The sequence below is a fragment of the Spermophilus citellus genome (assembly GCF_964194105.1).
Source record: "Spermophilus citellus genome assembly, chromosome: 3".
NCBI classification, from domain to species: Eukaryota; Metazoa; Chordata; class Mammalia; order Rodentia; family Sciuridae; genus Spermophilus; species Spermophilus citellus.
In genome coordinates this window covers 136968461-136996075 of record NC_138184.1, presented here as the reverse complement: position 1 = coordinate 136996075, position 27615 = coordinate 136968461, and the positions used below count along the sequence as shown (strand labels likewise).

The following is a 27615-nucleotide window of genomic DNA, read 5'->3' as shown; positions in this document are numbered from 1 at the left end:
AGTCTATAATCCACTTTGAGTTGATTTTTGTGCAGGATGAGAGATACAGATTTAAATTCATTTTTCTGTATATGGATTTATAGTTTTCCCAGAACCATCTGTTGAATAGGCTATCATTTCTCCAATGTATGTTTTGGGCACCTTTGTCTAGTAAGAGATAATCGTATTTTTGTGGTTTGTTTCTGTGTCTTCCATTCTGTATCATTGGTCTACATGTCTACTTTGGTGCCAATATAGCTAATTCTTTTTCTCTCTTGTTGACTGATTTCCCCTATAACCTAGTTTAGAAAAATTACTAATCTTTTACTAATATGTCTTATTCTGAAGACCTGCTATCTTACAAGCTTTATTTTGTTTATTACAAAATAAATAAGTATGGAAAAGTTTAAAATCATCCAGAGATAACCACTATTAATATATCATATTATATTCTTCTAGGCTTATTTTTAAAACTCCCACCTTCCGCCACTATACTAAATAAAATAAGTAAAATCATCTGTATAAGAGGCACTGTACTGTCTTACTCTGACAAAAAGAAAGGAAATGAATCACTGTCATAAGACACAAAGTATTATAAGCTACTGTTCCACAATGAAAATTCTAAGAACTCTGCCTGTTACAAATAACTAAGTTTTGGCTTATACTTATCATATTCTAAAAATAAAAATATTTTCATAGGGCCTTATAAAAGTCTATAACCAGCTTCATCTTTAAATGCTTACTTTGACACGAAAGTCTTTATACTAAAGAAATATGAGACAAATGAGGCTTCTTATATTTTGCTGTATATTCAGTTTTATTCTTCTATATTAAAAAATGAACTAAGATAAAAGTTCTAAGTAAAAGGTGTGAACCTGAATGTTCATGTCATCCTATTTAGTATAGCAGTCCTCGGTTACATCACCTACTCTACCATTCTGGGTCCTAGCCATTTCTAGCTCGCCAACATACACTGGGAACAGTGCCACACACTACAGCCCCAGAGTTTCATGTACAATGCAAAGCAATCATCACTACCTGTTACTTACATTTCCTTTACTTCAAAATACAAATAAATGAAAGTATCCCAATAAAGCATCTGCCTTCACACAACAACTGAGGTCTAAACTATATTTTCTAAGATCCTATCTCTGATTTCTGAAAAATGTGCTTTTACCCCGTGGCTGTTAGCTGTATTTCCTACGGAATTGCCAAACTAAAGAGGCCTGTTGTAGTTGTTAAACATAAGGTAGGCATAGTAAGCTTCTTTAAAAGCCTCCTCTATAGAACACTCAATTCAGTGATTCTAGATAATATAGAAGGGTCATGTATCTTTGTAAGCCAGGGTGGTTTTTTACTCTATCTCAGTTGTTCCTAAGTCTGGAGGATCTGAGTAGAGCTTTTTAAAAACAGATTGCAATTCCTACTCTCACAAGTATACCTTCCCTCACCCACCTACTCTCCAGAAGAATAAATTGAGTAACTCAATAGTGAAACTGAATGAAGGAAAAAAAAAATAGTTTCCTAGGCGCCTACCTACTCAAAAGTATGATCCAAGCACCCTAATTTCACTTACCCTTGCATTACATATGGAAACTGTGCTGGGTCAGTTTGTGCTTGTGGAAGGGTACGCTGCCTCAATCCTTCAGAGGAAGACGCGGCAGCTAATGACAAAGTTTCTTGACTGGATGATGGAGTTGTTGATCCTGAATGATCTGAACTCTAAAACAAAAATGGAATTATTTTTTTTCAAGGAAACTTAATTTATTACACTCACGAGATTACAGGCATGCTAAAAAATGTACTCATAAATACCCTCCGCAAAGTAACTGAATTTTAGAAATGACCCAATATGATTCAATCTTAATAAAACTAAAGAAGTCAGAAAGTTAAAACTGCTTAACTAAACAATAAACATAAATGCATTTATCAACTACATAAAGCTGAGTAAAAGAACAATAAACAAAAACCGCATACCACATTTTTGGATTAAACTAATGAATGCAAAGTTCCTTTCATGATGCCTACACACAGAAAATGCTCAATAAAACTAATTACTAGGTCATTTAAATAGATACTATGCACCAGGTACTGTGTAACATGCTCTTGGTAACACACTAGCTTAACATGATGAGGAACAGGAAGGAATAAATGATTTACAATCTGATGCTACCTCTGATATTAACAAAGACTACAACCTTAAAGATTCACTTAATCTCTCAAGAATCTCTATTTTCTTATAGAAAATGAGACTGAACCAGATTTTCAAGATTCCCTTCAGTTCTAAAAGTCTATTAGTTCACAGATGCCACAAACAAATATTGGTTTTTTACAAAATGAGTAAAATATCAAACAGGACTTTTTAATTCTCATGTTCAAATGATGTAATAACTCACTGATTCAATAACCTTAACCAATATAGTGCCTAAAATATCACCTCTGTTTGTTGAAAGTAGTTTATCCAACTGTCTTATGTAAATTTAAAACATAATTTCATTTTATATAAATTACAGTTTTTTCACTTTTGTAAAAGTTGGGTATAACATTGTTTTAACATCCTTTCAACTTTGGTGAAACTGTATTTTACCTGTACTGCCTTCCAATTGACAGAAGTCTTGGTCCCAAGCACATAGGTCTCTTGCAAAACTAACAAAAGCTTTAAGATGTTAATTCGGGGAGGAGGAGAAGGAAAAGGAGAGAACTGGGGAATGAAGTTGACCAAATTATGCTATGTGCATGTATGAATATATCACAATGCATTCCAATTTTATATATAACTATAATGCACTGAGTAAATTAAATGGAAGATCAACAGAGCAGAGGAAGGCAATAGGAGGAGGGAGGAGAGGAAGAAGGGAGTACTGGGGTTGAAAATGGAGAAAACTACATTATACGCATTTATGAATGTTAAAACGAGTTCCACTGTTATGTATAATTATAATGCACTAAAATTTAAAGCAATAGGGATAGGAAGAGAAGAAGGGAGTACAGGGGATAAAAATGGAGAAAACTACAATATAGGCATTTATGAATGTCAAAATTAATTCCACTATTATATATAACTATAATGCACTAATTTTTTTAAAAGTTAAAAAAAATTATGCTACTTCACACAAACTAGATACCAAATAAAGACTCCAATTATTTGGGACATAAACTTGGAAAGGCTTTTCTTGGCGAGATTTCTCACTAAAGGAACATCTTGATATAATATTCATTAATATAGTTAATAGAAGAAAAACCTAGTCATTCATCAGCATAGCCTAATTTCACTAGACCTAATGACTTTTGACCTTTTAGGTAATTCTTTCGTGATTAGATTTTTAACACTTTTTTTTTTCTTTAAATCCCTCTGAAGGTTTTGAGCCACAAAACATTTAGGGTAACTCAATTTAACATTCCTTTGATATTCTTTAAATTTTTCTTAACACTCTGAAAAAAATATATACATACTAATGACATGAAGTCATAGCTTAGGAACCACTAGACAGGAAAGAACCTTCTGATTTAATTGACTTGTCTAACAAAAATCTGAAGCAATACAACTGTGTCTAAGACTACATACAAAACTTCATGCCAATGCCAATATTTGACCCTTGGTCATAATCAAGGTAGGAAGCATATAAAGAGTTTTGGGTGTTCAGATAAAGCATATTTCCATTTGATGTAAGCTAAATTCCGATAGCTGTTACTAGAATTTACCATGCTATATTATTAAGTAAAGCAACTAGAGAACCTAGTTTCATAAAGAAGCAGTTTACTAGCATGTATTGGAAGATATTTCAACTAGTTATCACTCCTGCCACTCATCCCTTCCTTAAAAGTTTTGGCTAGATTCTTGATAAAAAGTAAAGTATACTTATCCAAATCATAGCTACCTGCCTGAAGTTTAAAGCAAGCTTCCACTAATCCCAATCCTCTCACTCTAAATCTATCGTTTAAACTTCAATGGAAAAATCAAAAATAATTTAACAAAAAGATATCAGCATCAATGTCTTTAAAATTTGTAGAGACTGTTAAATTGAAAAGTTCAAATATTACAAAATTTTTCAAAACAATTTTAGGCAGATGGAAAAACAGAGAGATAAATAAACCAAGTCTGAAATAGGTAAAATAGGTAAGTACATTAAATACTTCTTCCCCTGTAGTCTGAATGTATGCCCAAATCCAGTGATTTAAAATAAAAATACATACAAAATCCTTGATCAATTACTATTTCAAGAAGATTTAAGGTATTTGCAAATTTAAACAATTTAACCTACCTTGAATAAATACGTTAGATATATTATTTTGTTGAAATTTCACTGGCCTGAAAATCTATATAATATAACCATTTCATAATTCTGTTTTCTGAGTATTTCAGTCATTAATTAAATCTGTGAAGATAGGCTCTATTAATGCCTGCCATTCAGTAAATTATAACCCACAGTAAATAGGATTCTAAAAACAAATTTTAAATGCCATATTCCAATTATTCAAAAAACAATCTCAAAACCCACAGGTTACATCTCTTCTGTTTTCCATTTAGATTTTGAGAGGCAAAGAAGAAGAATCAGAAAACTTCAATGTTTACTTCTCCTAAAACAACTCACAGAATTGCTGCTGGATGCCAACGCTTCCCGACTTTCTCTATTGGTACTGGATTTTGGAGAACTGGGAGGAGTCCGAGAAGTACAAACTAGATGAACCATATGATACTCATCTTGCTAAAATTAAAGAAGATTACATATTTAAAAGGGAGTCCTAGAAAATATAATTCAAAAAAGTTAGTACCTAACCTAAAATACTTAAAACTTACATTCCTTTCTAGTCTAGCCAGTTATTAGTAATAAACTGTTGTCATTTGAAGGTAACTTTGCCATTTTAATATTTGAATTAATTATGTAATTCAAATATTGAATTCAATATTTTCCCTCCCTGTTTGAAAAATAGTCTAAGTATGTGCTATATTAAAAAATTATTATTTTGCATTCTAAGCAGTCTTGAAGCAAACAATGCTGTAAAGTTGGGAGAGCAGAATCTATTATTTCAATATATAAAAGAAATAGCACCTTAATATCAGAACTGTTAAGAGTCACCATGAAGCTTAAGCCTACCAACTTTCAATAGTGAAATTATTTCAATTACTTAGAGTTAGCACCCATAAAAGAAACTCAAATAACTTCATTGTAGTTTCATTTGTCTTAATTTTAGCTGTTGTTGAAATGTGCCCAATTTTTAAGTCAAACATTTTTTATCTGGAACAATTATACGTATGTTTAAACTCTGTTTTATAAACATTCCATGTGTTTCCACAAACCTACAACTGAAGGAAAATATGCTAAACAATGATTAAGCATGGCATTTTAGCTTAGTTCATGCATATTTTACACTCAGATAAAGCTAGTACAAGATGAGGAAAAAATAAAGGTCAAAGAAGAATGATGCATTAGCAATTTAAAAAGAAGAAGATGAAGAACAACAACAGAATGATAAAAAGAGGCAGAAAGAGAACAAGAGATTTTTAGTGGTGAGAAAGGGAAGCAAAATTACTAGAAACTAAGAACTGATTATCAACTGCCTACCACGAACCCAGAATCATGCTTAATGATGAGATGAACCCAAGAAAGATAAGCTCAGCCCCTTAAAAAGCCTCAAGATATCTGTTAAGAGATCAGACAAGCCCATTAGAGCATAGTTAGAGAAACATATAAAAGAGTCTCTTGCATAAAACCTGAGAAGCACAAACTCTAACTGATTTAGGAATTCAGGGGAAGAAGTTAATGGGATTAAAATGCTAAGAAAAGACATCACAGATAGTGCGCAACATAAAATATGCTTGAAGGTGCTACTAATTTACAATGTTCTCTCAGCTTCTGAGTATGAATATCAAAAAGTATTTAAGTATAGGTTGGGCGCTGTGGTGCATGCCTATTAATCCCAATAGCTCAGAAGGCTAAGGAAGGAGGATTTTGAGTTCAAAGCCAGCCTCAGCAAAAGCGAGGAGCTAAGCAACTCAATGAGACCCTTTTTCTAAATAAAATACAAAACAGGGCTGGGAACATAGTCAGTGGTTCAATGCCCCCGAGTTCAATCCTCGGTACCAAAAAAAAAAAAAAAAAAAAAAAAAAAAGTATTCAAGTATAGAATGTTTACCCTTAGAAACCTAGGTTCAAATTTTTCATACTAATCATAACTCAGTGTTCATTCACTTTGGGGGCACGTTTCTATAAAATATTTTATAACTAAACAAGTAAAGCTAATGGCAAAATTTAACAATGCCTTTAACAAAACCAGTTCAATGGTCTACTCAAAATGTAAACATACTGCTCAAAATGCTTGATCTAACAGTTCTTTCACTAAAGCAGTTTAATTTTTAAATCTTCTTCTCTAAAACTATTTCTGGCAGCAAAAGCCTTTAAAAAAACTTTTTAAAGTATTTCTTTAGTTGTAGGTAACACAATATCTTTATTTTATTTACTTATTTTTATGTGGTGATGAGGATCGAACCCAGGGCTTCGCATGTGCTAGGCAAGTACTCTACCACTGAGCCACAACCCCAGCCCAGCAAAAGCCTTTTATTTATTTTTTTTTTTAAGAGAGAGTGAGAGAGGAGAGAGAGAGAATTTTTTTTTTAATATTTATTTTTTAGTTCTCGGCAGACACAACATCTTTGTTTGTATGTGGTGCTGAGGATCGAACCCGGGTCACACGCATGCCAGGCGAGCGCGCTACCGCTTGAGCCACATCCCCAGCCCGGCAAAAGCCTTTTAAAGAGTATTCATGTGTAGGTCCAAGCTATCCTTAAGATAAAATAGTAAGATATCTACATTTCAAAGCAGACAGCAGAAATAAACAGGAAAAAAAAAAAAAACAACAACCATGCAGACACAGAGGTTTTTTGGGCTATTCAGCATGATGCTATAATAGAGTCATGTCATTATTCATTTGCCAAAACCCACAGAATGAATGTACACCAACAAGAGTGAATTTGAATGTAAACTATGGACTTTAAGTGATAATGTGTCAATATAGGTGCATTGATGATAACAAGTGTACTACTCTTGTGCAGGATGTTGGCACTGAGATGGGTTCAGCATGTGAAAGGAAATCTCTGTACCTTCCATTCAATTTTGCTATAAACCTAAAACTGCCCCTCCCCCAAAATAAAGTCTACTGTAAAAAGAGAAAAGAGAATCTGCCACAAAATTCCACTATTTCTGAGAGGGCAAATATTAAACCACTTTAGCTATTTGAAACTACATAATGAAAATGACTGTACCAAATCACACTGGCAAAGCTAAAATGTCAACTAAGCAGAAAAAACAACCGAATACATAAACATCACAATAAACATCAGAATAAAATGCAGATCTTCTAAATCAGATCAGGTCTATCCACAACAACATTAAGAATTATTCAAAGATCAAAAAATATATATATAAAGCTATTCAACTCTGCTATAATCACAAAAAGTAAAATTTCAAAGTATAAATCCTACAAATAAGTATGAACTAAAAGCTGCCATTAAAATAACTAGTATTCAAGCTCATTGTCAAAAAGATACACTGAAATAAATATATTTTAGTGATGAGGATTAGCATTCAGAGCTTGATGATGGGAACAAAAGTAGAACTTCATTCTACTTCCTATCCTGAAATGAAACTTCCAACCCAAACAATCTGTATTAAACTGTCATGCAGTGAGGTTTAAAGGGTATTAGAGGAAAAATTGGTACTAGTCTTTCACTACCTACTGAGCACTCTATTCCTATACCACTTATATAAGTCATTAGTGTTTTCTTCCAAAAGATGACAAATAACAACACAAATATATAATCCTTCCTCAAATTTAGCTATCAGATGAAAATATAACACTGTTACTCAAACTAATCTGAACCTATTACACTGTTTACTTTCTAATTTATTTTACCTGTTAGGCTAAACCACAGGGGTTGATTTAAATAAAAACCGAACTAGATAAAACTGCAGAAACGTCTCTCACAAAATAAATATATTTGGTTTCAAAAAGTGGAAGAAAAGCTTACTTTTCTGAGAATGTCTTTCAGCTGCAGATGATCAGGAAGCAGTCTGCCAGAATAAACCAATCTCTGATCCTTTGTCAACTATAGGATAAAGAAAAGAAATCACTTTACTAATTATACAAATTTTAAGTTGGGAAAAATATGACTAAATATAGGTAATATAAAACCCCCTTTAGGGATAATTCAGCAAAAAAACTGACATAATTAATAATTTGTTTTTCTAATTCCTACTTAAGATAATTAAAGTGCTCAGCAGGGCTGGGGATGTGGCTAAAGCGGTAGCGCGCTCGCCTGGGATGCGTGCGGCCCGGGTTCGATCCTCAGCACCACATACCAACAAAGATGTTTTGTCCGCCGAGAACTAAAAAATAAACATTAAAAAAAAAAATTCTCTCTCTCCTCTCTCTCTCCTCTCTCACTCTCTCTTAAAAAAAAAAAAAGTGCTCAGCAACTGGAAGCAAACCTATAATAAAATAATACAAATAATTATCATATTTTTAAATTGTGGCCAAAGAAAGGAAAAATTGGGAATCTGTCTTTTCAACTATAATGCATGTATGACTATCATTAAAAACCTCCAATAAATGAGAAAAATGGTTGGCCTATTAACAGTAGGCCAGGTATGGTGATGCACACCTATAATCTCAGAGACTCTAGGAGATGAGGCAGAGGATCACAAGTTCATGGTCAGCCTGGACAACTTAGTAAGACACTGTCTCAAAAAATTAAAAGGGCTGGGAATGTGGCTTAGTGGCAAGGTGCCCCTGGGTGCAATTCCCAGCACATACACAAGAATATTTAAGTAGTCAATAGCAGGATAAAATTTCAAGGTCACCAGAATTATTTTGCATTGTTTTATCAGTGCTTTTAATCTAAAATATATACATAAGACTTATTTTCTTCTTTACTAACATAATGCAGAACAATTTATTGGTTTTAATTCAAGAGCCACTTGAATTTAATTACAATTTGGGTAACTATTCTAGTTTTTATTATCTCTGACACCGTGCACAACTAGCTTTATATATTTTCAGAATCACAAGACTTGAAAAAATTTAACACAAATTCTTGGAGATTCAGTTGCCATCTCTATATGCAACCAGGATACAAAATATATACTGGTTAGCTCTGTCATATTTTATTCTTAATGATAAATCTGCTAATGTCTATACTGCTTGCATACTTAATATTAAAGCATCTTCATTAGATTTATTTGCCTTGAACATTCACCTGCAAATAAGCCTATTAAAACAATATCAGCTATATCAACTGTTAAATCCAAAAATCAAAATCTATAACAATTTTTAAACAGACTATACGTTCAACATGGCTACTATAAAAGACTATGTGAGTAGTTACTATATATATAGTTATATATACTATAAACAGTCATAACAGAAATTATCCTACTGACTAAGATCTGAGGTTCAGGTATCCTTATACCCCACAGATGAAGGGAAAGGCACTGTTTGCCAGGATACTTAACTGTTAAGTACAGTTTCTCCTTTAAGTAGCCATTTCTAAAATAGATAAATAGACACTCCATATGAAAACAACCAAATACAACATAAGAGGTTTTTTGGATAAATATCACAAGTCTCCAAAGTTCTTATTAATTCATATAAAGTCTGAGTGGGGTACCACAATGTTGTGAAATATGTATTTGGTCTTCATCCTATTTCCTTCCAATACAGCTCCTAAAATCCCTAGACTCTGCAATGATAAATGTATCTCTTGCATGCTAAGGAATGACTGGTGGCTAGGGGTCCCTAAAGAGCTCATGTGGGGCTGGGGATGTGGCTCAAGCGGTAGCGCGCTCGCCTGGCGTGCGTACGGCCCGGGTTCGATCCTCAGCACCACATACAAACAACGATGTTGTGTCCGCCGAGAAATGGAAAATAAATATTAAAAAAAAATTCTCTCTCTCTCTCTCTCTCTTAAAAAAAAAAAGAGCTCATGTAATTATAAAAAGTTAAAACTTTCAGTCTCACCCTCCAAATTCCAAAAAGAGAGGCCAAATTTTGAATTTGAATTAACAAACGAATGGCCAATGATTTAATCAATCATGCCTATGTAGGAAAGCATCCATAAAAGACTAAGTTCTGAGAAATTCCTCAGCAGAATATGTTAGTAGTAGCAGAAGTTCCACTAGAAAGTGGTATGTCAGAAAGGACACAGAAGCTCTCCAACACCGCTTCTCCATATCTCCCCATATGTATCTCTTCCATCTGGTCGTTCATCTGATCCTTTGTAATATCCTTTACAGTATATAAGTAAACATAAGTCAATGTTTCTCTTGGGTTCTGTGACCTGCTCTAGAAAATTAACCAAACCAAAAAGGGAGTCTAAAGAAACCTCATTTATAGCAGGTTGGTCAGAAATACAAATTGTTCTCATACTAAGAATTTATAGTGGGGAGAAGGACTGAGCCCATCTCCAGATAGTGTCAGAACTCAACTGAATTAGAGGACACCCGGCTACTGTCTCCTGGAGAATTATCTGCAGAGTTGCTTGCTTGCTGGTAGGGAGAAATTCTCACATTTTTTTCAGCCGAGATCACAGAAGTATCTGTATTGTGGATGGTAGGAGAAACTGAATTTATTTTTTTGTTTTTCCCCCATATCCTTACCATCAGTGAAGTGTAAATTACATATAAGTAACTTAAAAGCTAAGTAGATAATGAATGATGTAAACCCCTGGCAAAAATGAATTATCTAATTCTTTATAAATTTCTATAACATGATTATTGAAGGACAGCCAAGTCACAGATCTAACCAACTTCATTTTATCCCTTTCTAATTCCATTTACCTCTTTTGTTTTCCTTCTGAGCCACATTTTTTATTTAAAAAAATTTTAGTTGTAAATGGACACAATAACTTTATTTTATTTGTTTTTATATATGGTGCTGAGGATCAAACGCAGTGCCTCACATGTGCTAGGCAAGCACTCCACCACTGAGCTACAACTCCAGCCCCCAGAGCCACTTTCTTCTGCAGATATCTTAGATTCCAGGACCAGAGGTCTGATTGACAAGCATCTTTATGATAGGGAAATAAAATTGTCCCCAAGCAATGGCAAGCCTCCCAGAACAGATCATCCCATGATAAGACTGCCCCACTAAGCAGGAACAATTATCCCATGACAGAAACACCCTATTCCTATGAGGCATTTCATCCCCATGACAGAAGCACCCCATGACTGAAGGAAGGCTTCCCACCTACACAGAAGGAATCATCTCACCTAGGAATTAAATTGTCCCCCCTCAGGTGATGATAGCCTTCCCAGAGTTTCACAGAACTAGTTCTGAAATAATGATCAACCAGACCACGGCCTTACCAAGATGGCCTGCCAGCTATGCAAACACCCCACCCACCTAAGTCCCCAACTTTTTCTTTTATTATAAAACCTCACATTTTCTGTCAGCCCCTGAAAGAATTGTTGAAAGATTGTTGATCAATGAATTCCTAATCTAATCTTCCCTGTGTGGTCACACTGATTAAAGCTGTTAGTGCCCTTTACCATTGTTCATCTCTTTGGCATATTGGGACAGGTAGCCACGTTTGGTCTATTGAGATCCCCAGAGCCAGGGCCTGCACCCTAGAACTCCAGAAATTACACTGGAACTTAAAGAAATTATCAACAGATACTTCTATATCATATCATTATTCTGCATAAAGGACACCTGTCTTTTTTTATGAGTTTTTGTACCTTACTATAAAAATTCTCAAACATACACAAAGTGGAGGAAATAAAATGAACCCCCAGGTACCATCTTCAAGAACTCACAGAATACTCAGCCTCAACCACTACAAAGATTCTTCTATTCTTATTTTATCTATTCCATTTCCCCTTTCTCTCTCCTCCACCCAAAGTATTTTAAAGCAAACAACACATATCATCTCTTTCTACCTGTAAAGATTTAGTGTGTATCTGTAACCCATTTTCTTAAAATAACCACAATGTTACCACATTCAACAACAACAACAAAAAAATCCTTATTATGTAATACAATACAGCTCAATCTTTCCCACCTACTCAAAAATATTTTTTAGAGATGGTTTATCTGAATCAGAATTCAAACGAGGTTCACACACAGGTTTGGGTTGTTATAATTTATTTAAATTTTTTAACAGTTCCATTTCCTTTTCATTTTTCCCATGTTATTTGTTGAAGGAATCATGAAATCTGTCTTAGTGAATTTCCCAATCTGTTCTGGCTGACTATATCCTCCTGATACTATACACTGTGGTGTTAGCTGTACAGGGTTGATTATATTCAGATTCCTTTTTCTTGGACAAGAGTACTTTATATAACAGTGCTATGTGCTTCCTGCATTACATCATTATCAGCACATTTGGATTAGATGATCTACTTTTAATAAAGCTGTGATCAATCAGTTCAGATACTGTCAGCCTAATCCATCCCTTATAAAGATCCCATTAACCTTATTGATTACCTACATTCACTTGCCTATTATTTCTCTTATTTCATTAGGGTAGAGAACTGTTATTTTTTTTAAACCCTATAAGTCCTTCTGTATTTATTAGATACAATTCTTTTGAAAGACCTTTACCTATAAACTATTCAGTTACCCAGTCCATATAAGCAGCAAAGATGTACAAAGAACTCTTTCCCTTTATCACTTTTCAAGGTGACTGTGCAAACCACCTCTACAGTGACCAATGAGCTTTTTTTTTTTTTTTAGTATCATTATAAGCTTGCAGAATTGTATGTTTTTCAATATAAAGATATCTTTCCCCCCCTTTTTTATACTCAACTTGTTCCATCTTTGGCCAGAAGATCCTTCAAGTTGGTTCTAGTATGGCATGACCTGAGTCTACTCTAATAGCTTCCTTTTTTCAGATACAAAATCCTAGGTTCATCCTCTGTACTTATAGACCTGGAATCAGTCATTGCTCCAGGAGCTTTGATTCCTTTTAACAGGAAATGATATCTGAAGACCAAAATCTGAGAGATAACAAGTGCTTATTTTTACTTGTCATCACTTCTGGGATTCTTCAATGAGCAAAGCTAAAAAAAGTATTTTTTAGAAGGAGAAACTTAAATCCTGAGTTCATATTTTTATTTTCCATTTAAATTAAACATTCTTATTTTATCTTCTTGAAAATCTTGCTTGCTAATGACATTAAAAAATGTGCCACTGGTAAGTGTACTTGTTTTCTCCTACCATATATAAGCCCACAATAAAGGATTGGTTACTGTCAGTATTATATGAAATCTAAGATTTCTTGTAGCATTTTTCTATCCTTCAAATATATGCCACTAGAAATATGCAACCAAAATATTGCACTTCAAAGTAAGTTGAAATAATTCTTCTCACTGCTTTGACCATCATCATATTGTTAAGTTCTTAAATTACTTCTTAGGAATGATTTACTATTTAATTGGGTTTTTTAAAAAAAATGTATATGACATACATGGGAATAACGTTAAAACTTTAGAAAAAGGTACAGAGAAATTTAATTTTAGATTACTTTCCATCGTTTCTTTTTAACGATATAACAAACCTGGACACACATTCTTCTATTTCTCCTCCTTTCTTACATAAAAGGTTGTACGCTATACTTAGCTTCCATGTTAAAAATACTCTCAACACCAAAGAAGAATAAAACAGAATTCCAGACCCTCTCTTGATGCCACTTTCCTTCCAGCTATTGTTCTATTTCTTTTCTTTCCCTTCATGCAAAACTCCTTGTATATATTATATATATTTAGTTGTATATATTTACTATTTCTTACTATCCTCTCCTTTTCTCCTCATCTATAAAATGAGGACAATAATAATATCTAACTCACAGAATTAAATTTTCATTAACACTAAAATGCACATCAACCTCTTAGAGCACAATGCTTAGTGAGCATTCAATGAACATTAGGTACTAACTTCTAGTATATGCATTTTGCAGTTTCATCAATATCCAATGTGATTATGTGAAAGTATTGAAAAGTTATGTGTAACATCAGACTGCATATGTTCATTATGCCTAAGAACATGATTAAGACACCACAAAAATAGGTTTAAAACTACAACGGTTATCTTTTATTAATTAAAAAGGACAGTTCCAATCAATATTAGAACAACTTCCAAGTCTCATATTAAAATGACATTTGTGGGCTGGGGATGTGGCTCAAGCGGTAACGTGCTCGCCTGGCATGCACGGGGCGCTGGGTTCGATCCTCAGCACCACATAAAAATAAAATAAAGATGTTGTGTCCATCGAAAACTGAAAAATAAATATTAAAAAATTCTCTCTTCTCTCTCTCTTTAAAAAAATAAAATGACATTTGTAAATAACAAAAGGAAGTCTTAATTCATTTTATCTTCTCTACACAGAGAAAAAATTTAAAGTTTATTAAAATAAATTCATGTCCAAAACATGAGTCAGTTTGCTTCAGATTTTTATTGAAAAATGCAGTTTACCAACTACTTGTAAATGTAAATGATCTATATATTATCTGCTTTCTATATGGATAATCTCCATTTTCCTATTAAGCTATCATTAATCAGATGCTTTATCAAAAGTGTCATTTCCAAATAAGAAACAAAAATGCTAGAAAAATTTATATTTGTAATCACTGGATAAAAATACATACATTAAGTATACTGACTATCTAATTTTAAAAGTTTACTTTCATAATTCACTAGTAGATAGGTTTTAGACCAATTGGTTCCAGAAACAAAAACTCAGAGACTTTACAGACATCAAAAGCCCAAGCTTGAAAAATCTACAATTGTCGGACACAGTAGCACAGGTCTATAATATGAACAGCTTGGGAGGCTGAAGCAAGAGGATCACAAGTTCAAGGCCAGCCTCAGCAATTAAAGAGCTGTGGATGTTGCTCAGTGGTTAAGCACACCTGAGTTCAATCCCTGGTACAAAAAAAAAAAAAAAAAAAAAAAACTACAATCCAGTTAAACATACTTAGGAAGATTATTTAGCTAAAAACATAGAATCTCTTGATAGCTATAAAGTGATCATCCAGACTATCAAAGATTTTAAATACTCCTAGTTTGAAAACTGTGGGTCCCAGTTTGAAAACATACACAAACAATTAAATTTTAGGAGCTAACACAAATCTTATTTGACCCAAAATATAGTTGACTGAATTAGTATTACTAGTACCCAGAGAAAGAGTGGTAATCCCTTATCCCCAAATTCTTCTTAAAGCCTATACCTACTGAACAGAAAGGCTGGGCAATGGCTAAGTCCCAGGACAAGGGAAAGACTCAATAGCACCCAGCAAAAGATCCTGACATTTGCAAGAAGAAAAGACCCCCCAGCTTTCCCCACTGGCACCTCTGGAAGAAGGATCAAGGCACAGAAAAAAACATTATGAAGCATTTATACACTTCTTCAAATGACTCTTCTTTGCCCTTACAGAGTCCTTTGCTAAAGTCTCCATCCAATTCTAAAAGCTAGATTTCTTCATATGTTTTACAAATTTGTCTCTCTATAAGTCCTCTCTCTCCCTCTCAGACCCAGACTCATATCCAACTGCAACAACACATGACACCTTCAGATGTCTTAACAGGCAACTCAAAGCCAAAACATCTACAATGGATCTCAATTCTCAAAACTTTCCTCGTTTCTTCCCTATCCTAAAACAACTTGCCATCAGTTGTTTAAGCAGAATACCTAAGCATAATTATCCATTCTTCTTTCTTTTATCTTGCCTCCCATATCTGGCTGGAAGTAAATCCTACAGATCATATCTACAAGTCCTTCACAGATATATCTACATTCTTCCATCACCATCTCCTAATCTAAAACATTATTACTTACTTACCCTGGGCTTCTGCAATAGCTTCTTAATTGATTTCCTTGCTTCCATTCTAAAGTCAGTAGTTCGTGTGATCTTTTAAGAACAAAAATCATTCCTGTCACTCTCTGATGGATCACCACTATACTGAATTTAATTCTAATTTCCTAACTATGGCCAGACCTGGCTTCTGTCTCTCTCCAACCTCTTATGATAGTATTCTTTCCTCCTTACTAGAGAAGAGAACTGGCATTCACTTAGATCCCCAAGTTCTTTCCCAACTCACACACCCTTCCTGCACTACTCTCTTCCAGCTCCTATATAACTGGGTCTTATCATCTTTTAGATGTTAGCTTTAACAATGTCCTCAACCAGGTCTCCCTGACTTACAAACTTAGTACAGTACTTATTCCCTTTTGCACACTCTGCTTATTTCCTTTGTAACAAATCACATTCTGTAATCGCGCTCACATATGTACCCCTAAGTGGAACATAAATGTCAAGAACAAAAAGGTCCCTATCCCTTTTACTGAAAATAGTAAAAACCATTATGTTTGTACCTTGAGAGAGCAAATTTTATAGTATGTAAATTATAACTCAGTAAGAAAAATATTGTTAATCTCATCTGCATATTCAAATGCCTTCAGATTATCTGAAGTTATAAAAGGAAAAGAAATTCTTTCATTTTACTATGACTGAAAACAGAAAAAAATAAGTTCTTTATGTGCCTAAATTAGGCAAAAAATTAGACTTGAAAATTTTTCTGTCACTAAAAATATTGCCTCTTCAGTTTAATTAAATGTAAATATCAGGTAAAATACTTGTCAGACATAACAAATGACAGTTAACTGAATTTTCAACCAGTTATTTTGTTATTATAAGCCATAGCATTAAACAAGGTACAGATTTTGAGATCTCAATCAAAATTAAATCTAACTTTAAGTTATATTGTTATATCATGTGCATGTACAAATATGTAACAACAAATCACATCAAAATGTATAACTAATGTACCCACCAATAAAAATGTGGAAAATTTTTTCAATTAACTTTCAAAACTGATATGACTTTATTTCTACAAACTTTCTTATAACACTTTTTCCTTGATTGAAAAATCTCTTTCTTACCAATGGTACAGAATAGAGGATACAGAGACTAACTCACAAAATTATAATTATCTTATATTAGACAAAGGTGCCAAAAACATGCACTGGAGAAAAGACAGCATCTTCAACAAATGGTGCTGGGAAAACTGGAAATCCATATGCAACAAAATGAAATTAAACTCCTATCTCTCACCATGCACAGAACTTAACTCAAAATGGATCAAGGACCTAGGAATTAAACCAATGACTCTTCGTCTAATAGAAGAAAAAGTAGGCCCTAATCTTCAACATGTGGGATTAGGCCCCAGCTTCCTTAATAAGACTCTTACAATGCAAGAATTAAAACCAAGAATCAATAAATGGGATGGAATCAACTAAAAATTTCTTCTCAGCAAAAGAAACAATCTGTGAGCCTACATCGTGGGAGCAAACTTTTACCCCTCACACATCAGATAAAGCACTAATCTCTAGGGTAAATAAAGAACTCAAAAAGCTAAGCACTGAAAAACAAATAACCCAATTAACAAATGGGCCAAGGACCTGAACAGACACTTCTCAGAAGAGGATATACAATCAATCAACAAATATATAAAAAAATACTCATCATCTCTAGCAATCAGAGAAATGCAAATCAAAACTACTCTAAGATATATCATCTCACTCCAGTCAGAATGGCAGCTACTATGAAGACAAATAACAATAAGTGTTGGCAAGGATATGGGGGAAAAGGTACACTCATACATTGCTGGTGGGGCTGCAAATTGGTGCAGCCAATTTGAAAAGAAATATGGAGATTCCTTGGAAATATGGGAATGGAACTACCATTTGACCCAGCTATTCCTCTCCTCGGACTATACCCAAAGGACTTAAAAACAGCATACTACAGGGACACAGCCACATCAATGTTTATCGCAGAATTCACAATAGCTAAACTGTGGAGCCAACCTAGATGTCCTTTGAATGGATGAAAAAATGTGGCATATATACACATCAGAATTTTACTCAGCATTAAAAAAGAACAAAATCATGGCATTTGCAGGTAAATGGATGGCCTTGGAGAAGATAATGCTAAGTGAAGCCAGCCAATCCCCAAAAAACAAATGCTGAATGTTTTCTCTGATATAAGGAGGTTGACTCATAGTGGGATAGGGAGGGAGAGCATGGGAGGAATATGAATTCTAGATAGGGAAGAGGGGTGGGAGGGAAAGAGAGGGGGCAGGAGATTAGCAAGGATGGTGGAATGTGATGGACATCATTATACAAAGTACATGTATGAAGACCTGAATTGAGTATCAACATATTTTATATACAGAGATACGAAAAATTGTGGTATGTATATGTATTAAGAATTGTAATGCAAAAAATAGCAACAAAGTAAATGTATAAAGGCATAAATTGACGTGAACATACTTTATATAGAGAGATATGAAAAATTGTGCCCTATATGTGTAATAAGAATTGTAATGCTCTCCACTGCTGTTGTGTATTTTAAAAATAAATAAATAAAAAGAAATAAAGAAAATGCTATCCATAAATTTAATGAACCACTCATGAAAAAAAATCCCTTTCTTTATTAGTTTGCATAAGTGATGCTGGCTGTTATAACAAACCCCAAGATCTCAGTAGCTTAACATGATAAAGATCATTTTTCTCTGAATTAAAAAAAAAAATACGGGCATACCTTTTATAAGAATCCAGGAAACTCAGGATTAGCAAATCAAAAAGTACTAACTAAATTTTCAATTAAAAGATTCTACTGATAAAACTACTGGCTCCACAGAGTAACATAATTAAAACTATTTCTGTTAACACCACCACTATTCTTCCCAGCACTCACTCCTATAACAAATAGCAACTCCTATGAGATACACACCTTTTATCACATCCACTATCCTACCTTAGATAAAACCTGGTCATATATGATAGAGCAGAGTCAGCCAAACAAGATCAAGATCAAGATGGAAACATCCTAATGGTATTCTGAGTAGCCCAGACACAGAAATGTTCCATTCAAAATAAATGACTGCTTAACCTTAATAAACAGTGGGTCAAAAAAGTTCTAGTACTCACTTAACAGATATTGCAAAATAACAAAGCAAGGAAAGCTCACCTACTCGTATATTATTCAAAAATAAGTCCAAATATGAATATTTTTTCTTTTTAAAACATTTACATAACTATACCATTAATATATATACTTACATATTAATATATATACTAATGTCTAACTAGACATCAAAAACAAATGAAGGAGCTGGGGTTGTGGCTCAGTGGCCGAGCACCTGCCTCACATATGTGAAGCACTGGGTTTGATCCTCAGCACCACATATAAATAAATAAAAAATAAAGTACATCAACAATTAAAAAATATTTTTTAAAAAATGAAAATAATGAATCCCACTATTATTTATAATTATAATGCATCAATACAAAATTTTTTAAATTTTAAAATATTATCCAACTCAAATACACTTAATACAAAAAAGAGCTGAGTTTACAAAACAATATTTTTATATTTCAAAAAATTCACAGTATTAGAAGATTAAATTTTTTATGTGAAAGATTAAATGTATGTCATAATTATGTATGCCTTAAAAATCACATTCCTACTACATTTGACTTTAGTATAATCAAATTCCACCTGGAAATTTTTTTTTAATATTTATTTTTTTTTAGTTTTAGGTGGACACAATATCTTTATTTTTTGTATGTGGTGCTAAGAATCAAACCCAGTGCCTCACGCATGCTAGGGGAGTGCGCTACCACTTGAGCCACATCCCCAGCCCATCCACCTGGAAATTTTAAAATCTTAATTTTTAAAATTTAAAATATCTAGTCTGTACTGGATCAGTAAGAGTAATCTTTACCTAACAAAATAATTTAAATAACTATAATTCAAATCCTTTGAAAGTAATAACTTTTAACATTTCAGTATTTACATATAGTTCAGTCAAAAGTGTCAAACAGCTTTAAAGCACTAAGTACAAGGAAATGCACAAAATTTCTGTGGAAAATAAATTGTGTGAATTTGTACTGGATACATCTCCCTTCCATTTACAATTAAACTCACCCAATCTAAAGCCCCAGGAAATTCAGAAACACTATGAATGCAAGCATGGTTACCCAAACAGCCTTGTCCAGTTGTTGCAGCAACAAATGGTACAAAGACTAAACACAAATATTCTGAGCCAGGTGCAGTGACACACATCTATAATCCCAGAAGCTCAGGAGGCTGAGGCAGGAAGATCATGAGTTCAAAGCCAGCCTCAACAATGGTGAGCGGCTAAGCAACTCTAAATAAAATACAAAATAGGGCTGGGGATATGGCTCAGTGGTCTAGTGCCCCTGAGTTCAATCCCCAGTACCCACCCCCACCCCACAAAAAAGAGTAATATTCTAGAGTTCCAAAGGGATATTTCCTGCTTAGCAGTTTCCATTCACTGGCCATTCACATAACAGATGTATGTACAATAGAGAATACCCAAACACAGAAACTATGAAAAGATAGGCCACAACAATGTAGTTTGCAGAGTTAAGATTATATTCCCACAGCTTCCCTATAAATTTATCAGGATAAACATAAATAACTACATACTAGACTGCTAAGTGTTAGCATAATAGCAAGGCTACGTTACTCATTCAACACGGCTGTTATTAGATAACAAACCATCCAAATCTGCCTCTTTTTATAGTGGAATTGGTTCTTTTTAGTTCACAGATATAACTGACATGGCCAAGACCCTAAATGCCTTTCTTCATCTACTCTACAGTCCTCATAGCTAATGTGAATAAAATGGTTAAGGGCCTAGGTCAAACCAACCTGGACTCAAATTCCAATTCTACTGAGAGTTCTATGACCTTATGCAAAAAAAAAAAAAATCACTAAACTTAAGTTTTCTCATCTATAAATCTTATGCCATAAGGTGTCTATAAGAAATAAATGTGATGAAGCATAGCAAGTAGAATTACACAATAGTAACTATTTAGCAAATGGTAGTCTAAAAATCACAGCTGAAAAAAAGGATAATAGACAATAAAAGGATTATAGACAATCAAATCAGTAGGATGTAAAGAAGGGAAACTTAAACTACAAATTCTTAAAAAATCTTTTTTAAAAAAGCATTAATGCACGATTAAAACAAACGTTACCTTCAGAGTACTTCTATTTTTCCAAAAAGATATTAGGAAAAGGCTTTAAATGACTGAAATTTTAGTCAGCAGTCATTAAAGTTTTCAACTTAAGTCTATTTCTCACCATCCTTCACATTCAATTTGATAGTACTTTTGTTCACAAATGGTTTTAAAAATTTGAACTATATTGCGGTGACATTTATAAGACAACAGTCTTATATCTATGTGTATGGATTATTATAGCCCCTTGAAATCAAGAGTTCTGAAGTGGTTACGCTGACCGATTTTTTAAATTACTATGTAAGGTAATAGGGAATTACAAAAATAACAGATACAAATTTCAAATGATATAATACAAGCTACTTCCTCTGAAAATGAATGGAAGACTTCCTTCTGGATTGTAGGCACTTTGGTTATGGAATGTTATTATAGACTCAGAATATATTCTCAGAATAGAACCTATATGCCTGGTTCTATTCTTGCTTTAATTCTAACAGAATCTCAGAATTAAAAGAAAAATTTGAAAAAGTAGCAGACCAGATCGGCTCATCAGCAAAGCTAAAAGACCTAAATATTCAAAGTCACTGCTTTAGTGTAACAGTAAGAACAGCCAGCAAGAACAGCAAAGACAGAGGGAATGTACCCAGAGAGGAGACAATCAAGAAGCACTTTGATCCCAGAACTGGAAAATGGGAAACAGGGAATGCAAGCGCAAAAAAAGGTTTTGCCTTTAACACTGAGTTCAAGGTGAGTCAGGTCCATCTTAGTTACAGTTTGCCTATAAAAACAGATAGTAAAAAGAGATAAAGAAAAAAGTAAATAATTGAACTTACAAATTTGTATTTTTTAAGTTTTCTTAGTCCATTCTAACTGAACAACATTAAGTTCAACCATTTAGGTATCTACTTCTCTGATAATTAAGTCTAAACTCAGATCAAGGTCCCAAACTCAAGTGAAAGTGACCTTTCTTGACAAGTATCTTCACCATCTAGTAGCAATTACCTAAATTTCAGATTTCACACTACAGTCCAATTTCAGGACCTAACTAAAGTCATCAAGTTAAAAAAAAGAAGTCATATTAGAATAGGATCCACAACTAACTATTCATACTCTCATCAATATGAACTGATACACTTTCCAGTTCCTAAACTAAAGCTTAAACCAATTATCAATACCATTCAAAGTTAACTAAACTGCAAAAGAGCTCAATTCCACATCTGAAGATTTTAATGATTTGGAAATAATTTCATAAATATGGCAACTTCATGAATTCTTACCTAGAAAGTACCTTCCCCTCCATAGCCCATTAAAGATCTATCATCTTTTTACTAAGGACTGTATTACTATGTGATAAAGTAATAGAAAGCATCTAGACATCAATTCAACATTAACTACGAAAGAACACTTAAAAAGGAAATTATTAGACTCTGACTTCTCTCCTTCCTTAAAACTGCTATCAACTCTTTAATAAAAATGTAAATGTCCCTGTGAACCCTGTGAATAGCTACATTCCCTTAACACTCCCAACACAAAAGCTAACCATTCCCTTCCTGTGCTCCTACAACACACTACACCCCTCCTGTATAACACTAGTCACCATAGTGGTATAGTTACTTATTTATATGTCTGTATCCCCCACTAGACCTGAGCTTCATAAGAGCAAAGGACAGTCATCATCATCTTCACACTGCATAGATATTTGAATGCCAAGTCAATAAAATCCTAGTTAAATAAATAAATGAAGCTCAAGAAATGTGCTTTTTGAAGAGCGGGGTACGTGTATGGTAAGTTTACAGGGGGAGGGGGAGTTGAATTTTAAATATTCATGTGGAGATTAAATATTCACCTATGATTAAGTCAAATCAATATCTGACCATACAGCATGTAAACATGTGACCTATCCTTACAGGAATCCTAAAAAAGACAACTTCAAATCTCTATTCTTCCTCCTCCCCCAGCAGATTCCATTTACTTTCCCAGAAGCCACTGCCACAGGAACCAAGGCCCATCAGATCCAAATAGAGTGGTATCAACCAAAGCCATCAACTTTTCTCCTTCTTACTGGGGGAACTCCTACTCCTACAAGGCACTGGAACCCCTGCTTCCAAGTCCACCTACCTCCACCAGGCAGATATTAAGGAAGAGGCAATAAGAAATGATCTCTTAAAAACCAAACAGCAGGGCTGAGGCTGTGGCTCAGTGGTAGAGCGCTTGCCTAGCATGGGTGAGGCACTGGGTTCGATTCTCAGCACCACATATAAATAATTGAATAAAATAAAGGTCCATAGATATAAAAATATTAAAAAAAAAAAAAAAACAGCAGCCAAGAGTGGTGGCACATGCCTGTAGTCCGAGATTCTTGGGGGCTGAAGTGGGAGGACTTCTTGAGCCCACAAATTGCATACCAGCCTGGGCAACACAGCAAGACCCTATCTAAATAAATAAATAAAATTTAAAAAACCACCAAAGAGCACTTGAAAATCTGTAACTGTGGGTGGACATAAAAAACATAATTTCTGCTATACTATTGCTTAATTGTGAAAATAACATCAAAAAATAAATTTTTAGGACCCCAAGTTCCACGTTGATGACTACCATAGCTATGGGATACCACTGAACAGTTGATTTGCTCAACGACTGTGATACTTCAAATTAATCTCTAATGATCATAACATAAACCTGCCAAATCTAATAACCATACAGTTTTTAGTGAAATTTGTAATAGTAAACACATGCACCCCTGTCCAAATCTCATTAACCTGGAAATGACAGTCTATTACTTGATATTACAATCTACTTGGAGAAAACTTGCTGGAGGATAAAAAAGTTAGGTTTACCACAAGGCTGAGTCATGAATAGGATGCATATTATTTGGTAAAGCCTCAAAAAGCATCTCTGTGTGTCTACAAAAGGCAGAAGGGTTGAGAAAGAAGTTTTGCAACTGATATCCTCAAGCAGCTAATAAATGACGGCACTTACAGTCCTCCACTAGTGATTAGCACTACATGGGGAAAAATGCCAAAAACAGGTTTCTCCCAGGCAGATAAGGTAAAAAGGTTTCATATTCCCTTCTCTAATACTTAAAAAAAAAAAAAAAAAAAGTTACAGAACAGTAATAATTTGTTCTATCAGACTGCAGACCAAGTCCCTTTTGCTTTAACAGTACAACATGAAGATCTCACATAAGTACACATATGATCAAGAATGTACTTGGGCTATGATATTAATATTATGATATTAAATGATATTTTGGCTGTTGTGAACAGCACTATGACTTTCAATTCTGACTACTCTGAAAAGCTACTTTTCATTTCAAATATGTGTAAAATTAATCATATGCAATAGAAAATTTTTTTGTAAAGCAGAAATTTTTTAACAAACTGCTACCATGTGAAACTTTTAAACAAAAGTTCTGAATAAACCAGAGCTCCAGCTATTCTGTTCCAAGTACTTACATACCTCAGGGGGGGTTTTGCCCTCTACTAAAAATATTTGTATCATAAAATACTGACAAACACAGCTAATGCCAATGAGTTGTTTTTCTAAACCTCCTGTTTTCACAATAATTGTCCTAATTCCCTGATTATTCTAGAAATCTAAAAGCCTAACCAAACTTAATACTGCAACATTGAAAGAGTCCTAATTCATAAATATCTTAAGTGTCTTCCTAATTTAGGCTGTAAAACAAGACTAGAAGGCATTGTAAACCCATGTGTATATCTGTCTGTTGCAAAAATAGTTCCCACCCTAAAATCCACACTTTTTCCATATTTAAACAAAAGTTTAAGTAAATGAACACTGTTCAAGAATGAAAAATTTATACAACAAAGAATATGGAAACCTCACTCTACATGAGACTATCCTTCTTTCATTAACTATTTCAAGACTTCTTAACTACCAATTAGGTTCTTTCAAATCCGACTTTAGAAACAAACAGATCTACACTGCCCATCTGTATTTATCTTTGCAATCTCCACATATGCTTCAGAATGGGAAACAAAGTCACACTGATCTTGGGGAAACAGGTGATGTGAACTCCCTATGAAAGGAATAAAAAGATACTAAATGGTTGGGAGGTAGACAGAGGGTTGGAAGGACTTTTCTAAATTAAAGAGATTTCTGTGTCCTTCCTCTTCAGGAGAAAAACGAGAAAGGAGTGCTGGTGGAAGAAAATTAATATACAACTTGCTCCTTGAAACACAGGCTTTAAAGTATAATTTTGGAATCATATACTTATTTTCAAGAAAAAAAATTATCTTCACAATGAATGAATTTCTGGATGAGGTACTTAAGAGTAAAATGGAATTCTAGTGTAGAAGGGCTGTAGCACTTCTTTATCTTTAAAAAAAAAAAAAAAGAATGCATGTCATTCTCCTTTTAGGCTGTTGACTACGGAAAACGGTCCCTTTCCATATCTGCCAATTTTATGTCTCTTGATATTTCTGCACCCTGCACCCTCTTACTAATTAACTGGTCTTCATCAGGAAGATATTAATAATGGTTGAACACTCAGGAGACACCCACAGCCTCAAAACTAAAGAGACCTATTCAAGAAGAGACGGGATGAACCAGCAGAAGGAAGGTACATGGCAAAAACACAGCAGGTCAGAGCAGTTGTGCCCGGCTTTGCACACTTACTGGTTTGCTAGGGTACACGTTAGATAGATGCGTTTTTAGTTTCCCCACGGTCCAGTTCAAGAAGCAGCTAATAGTCTGGTCACTGTATTTCTGATTCGGTGCTTTAATGATGAGGGTCACAGGAATCTCCATCCCACTTTGGTCCATGGTGCCCCCCAAAGTCGGACGGTCAAAGAGGAGCAGCAATGAGCCCTAATGAGCCGAAGTGTTTACCGCCGGCGAGGCTAGGATGGGGACGGAAGTGAGTTCTTAGTATTCTGTGTTCAATTCAGTCACAAGTGCATCGGGCGATACGAAGGCCATTGCCAGTACCAAGGATGGACAGAGACGGTGGTGGCGGCGGTGGCGGCGGCGGCGGCGGCGGGGTCTGGGTGCCCGGCCGTGGGTGCAGCTCTCCCCGCCAGGTCCGGGCTCCGCCTGGCTCCGGACTGTGGAGGGAGGCGGGGGGAAAGAGAAAGCGATGAGAAAGCAGGATGGGAAGGGTGGGGGCGCGACCACCAGGGTCACCGCCCCGCCCCTACAGCGACCCCCAACCTGAAACGCAATAAGGCCCCTACGCGACTGCCCCGCCGCGCAGGCTGGGGAAGTAGCTGGGCTGCGCAGGGCGGCTAGTCGGAAAAGGGGTACCTGAGACACGGCAGCGGGGCCCGCCACCGCCGCCCTCCGCGCCCAACAGGGCGGCCAGCAGCACAGTCGGGGCGGGCGTTCTCGGCGGCGGCCGCTCCCTTCCTGCTGCTCCGCGGCGGCCGGCACGGCCCACCCCGGGTCTCGCGAGGCGGAGCGGGTAGCAGTCAGAGAAGTTGTCCGAAGGGCGCGGCCCGGCTCTCCAACTGACCCCTCGGGCGGAGGCGGCGCAGGTGGCAGGAGGGCGGGACGACGACCGCGGCGCCAGCCCCGAGCGCGCAGATTTTGTTGTTGTGTACGGGGTCCAGCTCCTCTTTAAGCCGGAAGGCGCAGAACGGAAGTGCGTCACGCGCGGAACGCCCCAGCGTGAGGCCGGGTCAGCCCCGCCGCCTCCCGCGGTGTTTGCACTGCGGGTAACTGGACGTAGTCCTGAACCTAGCTGCGCATCGCCGTAGGCTGAGGCCTGAATGCGGTGGCTCTTGGTGCAACCCTGGCCCCCAACACCAATTTAGGTGACGTTAGCATATCTTGTTGACCACACCCTGGAGGTGCAGGAAGTGCTTCTTCATCCCATGGGTTGTCTCTGCTAAAGTTAATACCCTCCCTAATGCTGACTCAAACTGCTCAAAATTTTTTAAATATCGACTATCTGCAAAGCACGGTGCCAGGAGGGGAGGCCATGGGTACATCGTGTAAGGAGCACTCTGCTTTGTGGGAACCTAGCTAACCTTTCTGAGTCTCTATTTAGGGAACAGTCCTGCCTACCCAACTGCATGCTGATAAAGGAAATGAACTATCCATGTAAAGCGAGGTATAATTAGGGAGTATGGCAGTCTCTCAAACGTCAATTCGTCTTGGTTCTCTTAACAAACATTGACAAGTGCTTATCAAATACCTACTACTGTGTGTTCGGTACAATGGGGCTTGAAGAGGGATAATAGTATTTTTCCATTTTACAGGTTTGATATAGGAACAGAGGTTGATTTAAACTTTTTCACATTTCCTTGCAACTAGGATAGGTTTGATATAGGAACAGAGATTGAGTCCACAACTTATTGCTGGTTTATTCTTCGTTGTTTGCATGGGTTTAGGAGTCAGTAAATTTAAGTTTGTTTAATGTGCATTTTCACTGCTTCAGACTTCAACTTACAGGAGAATGCAAACTGATAATACAGGGAATTTGGGGAAGTTGGTCTTTTTCTTTCTCAATACAAAAAGGACTTCAAACTACCACTGGATTAGTGACCAAGTGGAAGAATTTCCAGTCAGCAGCTAATGCAGCAGTATCCCTTCCATCCTCCTCCCCCATTACACACCACCTTTTTATGGTA

The 27615-nt window shown here is 35.5% G+C and overlaps 1 protein-coding gene across 2 annotated transcripts in view; it reads right to left on the bottom strand.

Annotated features, from left to right (window-relative positions):
• The window catches only part of HERPUD2 (HERPUD family member 2), a 42834-nt gene extending 17017 nt beyond the window's left edge, over positions 1-25817 (bottom strand). Inside the window, exons 1-4 of one of the 2 annotated variants that reach the window (XM_081287064.1) lie at positions 25661-25817; positions 8006-8083; positions 4572-4685; positions 1556-1701 (exon numbers count right to left, since the gene is read on the bottom strand). In XM_081287064.1, the coding sequence (XP_081143190.1) occupies positions 1556-1701; positions 4572-4685; positions 8006-8083; positions 25661-25807 (485 nt within the window). In that variant the 5' untranslated portion in view covers positions 25808-25817. The remainder of the gene's footprint in view (positions 1-1555; positions 1702-4571; positions 4686-8005; positions 8084-25660) is intronic. The other variant, XM_081287065.1, reaches the window with a different exon arrangement.
• Between the last annotated feature and the right edge of the window lie 1798 nt (positions 25818-27615).